Source organism: Apaloderma vittatum, unplaced genomic scaffold, assembly GCF_000703405.1.
Source record: "Apaloderma vittatum isolate BGI_N311 unplaced genomic scaffold, ASM70340v1 scaffold13890, whole genome shotgun sequence".
Lineage (NCBI taxonomy): Eukaryota > Metazoa > Chordata > Aves > Trogoniformes > Trogonidae > Apaloderma > Apaloderma vittatum.
Genome location: NW_009696283.1, coordinates 38,178 through 45,605, shown reverse-complemented (window position 1 = coordinate 45,605; position 7,428 = coordinate 38,178). Strand labels below are relative to the sequence as shown.

The 7,428-nt window shown below is 45.5% G+C and overlaps 1 protein-coding gene across 1 annotated transcript in view; it reads right to left on the bottom strand.

Annotated features, from left to right (window-relative positions):
• Nucleotides 1–7,428, bottom strand: part of LOC104277604 (S-adenosyl-L-methionine-dependent tRNA 4-demethylwyosine synthase-like) — a gene marked incomplete at its 5' end in the record, with an annotated part of 49,352 nt that overhangs the window by 7,263 nt on the left and 34,661 nt on the right. The window contains one exon of the mRNA XM_009874292.1: nucleotides 3,340–3,507. Within this exon, the coding sequence (XP_009872594.1) occupies nucleotides 3,340–3,507 (168 nt within the window). The remainder of the gene's footprint in view (nucleotides 1–3,339; nucleotides 3,508–7,428) is intronic.

Genomic DNA, 7,428 nt, shown 5'->3' with positions numbered 1-7,428 from the left:
GGAGAATGCAACCCTAACCTAGATTGCATCCACCAGGGAAACAACCCAGCTGCTGAGCCAAGGGAGGTCTGGGGTGCAGGACTTCATTCACACCATGAGCCAACATGTGCATCCAGGGTATGGACTCAGATCTGCTTGTGGAGTCAGAGTATCCATTTATTAAGGCAAAAAAAGAATGATAACCACTTGTCTGAGCTCCCTGATCATTCACTGCACCCTAAGAAGAGGATTTCAGGACCATTCCCCATGTTATGTACGGCTGACAGGGAAATTCACCGCAGCATCACGAGGAAGAGGCAGGGATGCTCACACGTACTGGCAGATCTAAGGGCAGGACCAAGCAGCGGCACACGACACGGACTGCGCTGATGAGAAACTCTGGGCTGTAAAGCAATGGGGAGAAGAACACGGTTGGAAAACCAGCCACTCGCAAAAGCAAGGTGGCTCTCTGAATGAATGTCACAGGTGATAACTGGCAGGTGGGCGCTGTGGCACAACGGAGCGGCTGGTAAACACACACACAAAGCAAATCCAACAAAACAGGGAAGGGGGTTTTATTCCAGAAATTATCAAGATTCACTCAAAAACATCCTTTGTGCGAGGCAGCTGCAGCACATTCCCTCCTCTTTGGCACTTGCTATGGTCACCTCAAGGATACGTTTATTGTTACAACCCAGAAAGAACAGCTGCCCAAGGTCTCTCTCGGGAAAAGGTTACCTGAATTAACTGTTAAATTAGAAAGTTGCTGCTGTCTCTAGCTCAGCCAATTAGTTCAAAAGCGCTGCAATAAATTAGATTTTTTTGTTTTGTACCGTGCTGTTTATAGAATTTGCTACAAAGCAAAATATAATTACTCGAGAACTTAGCACTGTTGCTAAAGAAAAGAATCAAAGAAGATGGAGCCAAAACACAGCGGGCAGCTCTCAAGGTGAGATGGAAACCAGCACGCGGGGGAGCAGAAGGCTGGGAGGAGGGTGCAGGGAAGACTGGGAAGAGGAGCTCTCCCACTCACCAGAGCCCAAACCAAGCCCAGGGAAGGCTGCGCTCAACCCTCCTGGCTTTGCTTGTCCTTCAGGCTTAAGAAGCTGATACCCAGTTGGCCCCCAAAAGTGGAAATACCAGTAGCTAAAGGTTTTTCAGGTCACTGTGAGCGGGGTGCAGGTGCTCTCTGTGTCATTCTTTAGGGCTCTGTCAGGGGTGACTGGAAAATAAACATTTTGCTGTAAGGCTTAAGTTTGTGAGGCTTTTTGAGCTGCCCTTGGATAGCACAGAGCGGAGAGGCACACGCTTCTCTTCCCAGCGAGGCCTCAGAGGTTTCAAAAGCACCTCGCCTGTAACTGCAGAAACACTCCAAACCCAGGAACCCACTGCTGGTCTGCAGGGAAAAAACAGGGTGTGGGGTGGGAAACAACCTGAAAACCTAATAGTAGGTTTTTAAGACACGGAGGTACCCCAAAGTGCAAGAGCTCCTCTCTCTGTAATACCTTAATTTACCACGTAAATCACAGCAGACATACAAACTGCAGTTTCCTCTACCTAAAATCCCTTTTCCAACCTGAATTCCTGGCCTTAAGAGCTTAAATCTTGACCTACTACTCACGAGGCACGCAGGTGCCAATCAGTGATTCTTCGTAAATCAAGGAGCAGAGGCTACAAGGAAGATGCATTATTTCACTGACATTTCCAGACTCTTTCACACAGGCTGGCATTTCAATATTGCCGTTTAAAACCACTAACGTGAGCATTGTTTTAAAACCTCAAAACTCACACCTAGCAGGACACAGCAAAATAAATCATAATTCTTAATGATTTTTATTACTGTCTTCCTGCCACTTCTTCACTTTAAAAGATACTTTTGATTTTGTGTTTACTCACTACAGTTTGATTGCTCCCAGAGCACAAGTTTTTTGCAAACAACATACAATGACAAATTTTATTCTCCACTGGAGCCTGAAATTCAGAATTAAATGTAATAAAAATAAATTTATTTTTTATTAGTTATTTTAGTACCAAATATAGATCGCTTCCAAACAACACCTTCTCCTAATAGCTTTGGAAAGCAAAGCAGCTGTTGAACTCCTCCTGGGCCAGTATCAATCTATTCTTGTTACTAATGCTGTTATTTAAATTATGCACCAATAAGTTAGGTGGCAATCTGTTTCCTTTCTTTCCCTGGGCCCTTCACCTTAGAATGGAAAAAGAATGTTTTGCATTCAAGGATTTGCTCAGGCATGGTTGCCAGCAGCAACAACCAAGACTGCAACTGTAAATAAAGCAACTTTAAGGTGAATTGAAATAAAAATAATGCCAGGTATCCCAGTTTTCTCTGCTCCTTTACAGCTGCTCCCATAAAACACAACATGACAAAAGCAAGCAACAGTTTCCTAACTATGCCCAAGTTTTCAGCAATGAGACTCTTCATTTTGAAACGCTGATTTAAAACGCTTTGGATCTCTTGCACGTGCTGATGTTAACCCTGTGCGCAGCGTGAACCACCTGGTGAGGAAAGCCCTGCCCCAGCCCTCGCCAAGAGCAGCTCCCGCGGAAGCGAGGGACACGCGAGCATTCGGGACTTCAGCAAACACAAGCGAAGAATACGCAAAAAGACCAAACTCCTCACAATCAGCCTAACAAGCAGCTGCTCCACCAGTTGCCTCCCTAGCACATTACTATAATATTTTTATTGTAATTGTTCTTGGTGCTTCTTTCGTCCTGCAAAACAGTTTTGCAGAAAGGCAGCTCCAGTTAACATCCTCTGTTAACATCCACATAAGGCCTCCTGCCAAAGTTATTTCTCCAAAGGAAGAAAAATATGTTATTTCAAGTCAGGTTGAAAGGAAGGTGGTCTATAGTTCTGGCAGGTATCACAAAGATCCAGAAGAGGAAAAACACAGCCCTAACCTATTCTGGTGTAGCTTCCTTACCAAGCTGCATATGCCACTGAAGAACTTCATTAAATAAAAAAAAACAACAAAAAATCCCCACAGAACCAGAAACAACAGAAACAAAACAAACCAGCTGATCCACTTCCAAGATTTGCTCTTGCCTTTCTCAAAACGAGCATGACAGAGAACATGAGGCAGAGCATGGAGCTCCTTCTGGAGCTGTTAAACGCTTCTTGCCTGGATTGCCACAAGTTATCACCACGGGCTGCAACCTGCAGCAGCTTTGGTAACAATTCCACAGCGCTGTCTGCTCTACCTGCGATCTATTGTGTTTTTTCCCCCCCAAAAAGCATCCAGCTTACACTAGAGAGAAAACGTGTTGGAACGAGGCAATTGTACAACGCTTCTGAGGAGAACGTACGGTGCCTGGTACCACGGGCTGGCACAGCCTCACCTTTTTGTGAGCTACCAGGAGGCAGTTCGAGTGTTCGTGTTCGCACGCGATTTCATAGTCGGGGATGAGGTCGGCCAGCTCCTGGACGAAGCGCACCACCTCCTCGTGCCAGGGGACGTTGGCCATGGTGAGGTTGCTGGCGGAGCTTTCACCGCAGTATGTCACACCCTGAGAAAAAAAAAACAAAACATAGAGTCCATCACTGTCAGCATAACCCTTCGCAAGGACGGGGCAGTGTCGGCATATCAGCTGCAGCAAACCCTGAAAATGTCTGGTTTGTCCCCCTCTTCGCACTGTATCTTATGGAAAGGTAACTAATCCAAAAATCAGTCTCTTGGTGACACCAACAAAGCACTGCGTACCCAGGCTTTTCCAGCAATAAAACACAGGTTAGTCTTTATCCTGGAAAGTAGCTTTAAAAGGATTCAAACAGAGGATATGCTCGTTGAAACCTCATCCTCCTAAGCCAGCCTGTTTCACCTCTGCTCTGCTGCTCTCCAGGCCAGCACTGTTCCTCCGCCTTCCAGTTAGGACAAGAATTACAAAACTACAAAAATTTCAAGGCTAGAGGAAGGTGCTGCTCTTTGTTCTTCGTTTGCTCCTTGGGAGGCAGAAGTGCCCCAGTCGCTCCATGATGAGGCGACGGTGGCGCAGACCACGAGAACTGGTTTGCTGCTGGCTCTGCTGCCACCTCCAGCAATTCAAGGTTCCACCAAGACTCTCAACACTGGCATGAAAGGATGTTTAAAGCCTCACATGGCCAAGTGCTTCTAGAAACCAGGAGAAGAATTCTGCTCAATCTTCCCCATCTAGATAAAGAAACACAAGTCACCAGTTGCCACGATTATTCTTTAATTCTCTGGCTCGGTACCAACAGCTCTGTTCTTTAATAATTATTTTTAACCGTAGCTTTTTTCTCTGCTTTTTTTAATCCTTTTTTAAAAAAAATTTTAAAAATTAAAAGCGACTGAGGACATTTGTCCAAATTGCTCAATATCCTCCCTGGATAGAAGGCCACGAGTTAGATACAAAAATAACATCGGCACAGAAAAGCCAGTGCAAACACAGTCAGTAAACATGCAGCTAATTTTTCAGAGCTGAGTACACAAGCAAGTGCCCAAAAATATAAAGGAGTTTGTAAATACTCCCTCCAGCTCATCTTGCTCTTACTATCCTTTGCTTAAATTAATTCAGCAAATTCTGAGAACTCTTGGGGAAAGTCCATCTTTGCCTGCACCTCGTGCACACGCAGAGCGAGGCTGAAAATCCAGGCTGAAGTTGGCGCTTATTGTTTTCTGATGAGTGGAATGGACTCGATGGCACAAAAAAGCAGCTTGTGTCGTTTTGGTCAAAGGTCACCAGAACAACTGAGGAATTTCTATAATCCCATCACTCCACAAAGAGTCTTGAGCTGCTTTCTGAAACGCTGTGAGCTGAAGTAATCACCTCAGGGCAAACATCCTCAGAAAACATTGGGGGATTTTTTTCTTTTTTAAAATCAGATTGATGTGCACTGATTGCAGATCTCCCTCCCGATGCTGTCCGCCAGCCCGAAGGCCAGCACCATCGCTCACACAATCCCACCCCCTCAGAGCCCCCATCGCTCCTAATCTCCCCTGTCTTAGCAGAAGAAAAGGTCACACAGTGTCAACACGTTGTATCTGCACCCAAAAAAACCCCACCCAAACAACAAAACAAAACCTACCAACCCCCAAACTAGTCCATGGGGTAGGATGGAACAGGCTGTCTAGGGAGGTGGCTGAGTCGCCATCCCTGGATGTGTTCAAGTGTCGTTTAGGTGGGGTGTTGGGTGATATGGTTTAGGGGTGACCTTGTAGTGTAGGGTCAATGGTTGGACTCGATGATCCCAAGGGGCTTCTCCAACCTGAATTGTTCTATGATTCTATGAAATACCCGTGCAGGCTGATGTGACAAGTGCTAAGAGCATCCCTTGGACAGAGCACGGAGAGAAGCTTCCCACGCACATCGGTCTGCAGAGCTCTGTAGCTCGCTAGGGTGAAGAGGCACGAGCACGAGTCTTTGGGGAAACAGCTTTTGTGATGGCTTTCTGGTAGCACTCTCAAAACTAGTCACTAATTTAGAAGTTGAAGACGCCTTCATCACAGATTTAATTGTTTGAACCCAGCAGAGGCGCTGGGTTCTCGCTCCAGCTCCCTTCCCAGTCACAAAACAGCCTCTCTAGATGGTTTTCCCCACCTTTGCTCTTTGGCTATTTGATTCCAGCCACAAAATCCCATCAAGCACCGGTCTACATGAAAAGAGCACACGCAATTTTATGGATGATCATGTTTTGCATTCTCCCATTCTTGCTCTGTGGAGAACACTTCTACTTTTTCCAAGCACCATTTGCATCTTCGCTTCAGTTACAGAACCCGGTCCCAGCCGCCGCTGCGCTCCTCAGACCTAATCACCGGCATTCCAGTCGAACACGTCCAGCAATAAACCGAGAGAGATCCTCTGCAAGCACTTCAAATTAGAGCCAGGCAAACAACGTAGCGCTTAAATAGGGCTACAAAAGAAATAGACTCATGCTAATTAGAACCTGTACAGGGTCTGGAAGCAATTGCTTTCTCGCTGGTAAATTTATGAGAGGCCTCCTCTATTAATCTGCCCAAGCAAAGGATATTAGAGTCGTGCACCGTAATTCAGAGCCGGCCTGGAAACAGGTTGACTGTGCACAACCACAGACAAGCCAGGGGAGTGCTAAACAGGGAAGTACATTAATTTTTGAGCCTGGCTCCGAGAGCCTGAAAAAAAGATTTTAAATGTTCTTATATTAGAGCAGCCAGCCACGCAAATAATGGGATATGTATCTCCCAAGTTCAGCTGTATAGAGGCAGCTCCATATAGCAGTATTTTCCCCGCGTTCATTATCCAGATTATGATTTGAGCGTCATGAAAAATGTATGACTACAGAGGGGGAAAACTCTTAGGAAGCTACAACATGACTCATTCTTTTAATAAACTTCAAAGATATCACTTACAAGCAAAGAAAGTGCAGAGGCAAATGGAATAACTAAGTGCTCGAACGGCTGATTAATTCACAGGCACAAATCAATGAAAATCAGCTTAGCGGCACACCGAATGAAAGCACGTCAGCTTTCAACTTCCCCAACTTCTTAAAACTTGAGTTAATTAACACTGCTGTTACCACTTAAAAATGTGAACAAGTTGATTAGGGCAGCAACGTTATATTTTTCAGTAATACACAAAGACAGTTATTAAGACATGGAGCACTAAAAAAGGAAACCATCCCACTGCACACCCTAAGCTCTTACACCAGCCTCCCTGCAGCAGCAACACCAACGACGCCGTCACTTAACTAATCTTTAATAAGGGTACTTTTAGCATCCTAATCATGCCACGTAGCTTTGGCCAAATACCTTGAAACCTTTTGGAAAGCATCTCAGCGACTCGTGGTTACGCCGGTACAAATCCAGAGCGACTGCGCCAGGCGTGCTCTGGATTTCCACGCCGCCGTAATGGAGCCAAGCGTGTGCAGCTGCATTTAAGCGACGCCTTGTGCCGAGATGATTATCACTGCAGCGAGCGGCACGTTTCTTCCACCGCGATCCGGCTCCTCGCTGGAGATCCTGACAGCCAGCAATCATTTTAATCCATGGGACTACAAAGGAAAGATTACTGGGGAACTAAGTATGACAACGCTCTGTTTCTCAACTCTGAAACTCCAGCCTTCCCAACTTAATTACTGAGAGAATTTTCTCAACTCCTAGCCCACAAATTATAAATTTGTTTAATTGAGGATTGTGTGAATTAACAGAACAAAGTGTCAGCCAAGCTGCTGAGTGACAGAGCCACCGTTTAAAAACAGGGGCAGCCCTGACCCAAGACAAATATAAAAAGCCTCAAATGACATTTGATAGATTGCACACTCTGCCATAAAACTGCTTACGGTACGAGCACCAGCATTGTCCAAATTATATACACAAGCTTTCATGCACGCCTGCTCCTCACTGGAATGGATTCGGGCTCATCGGTTGTTTTTAATAAGCGCTTTGAAGTTGATTTAACAAAGGACATCGGTTCATTTGTGTCAGTTCGACAGGA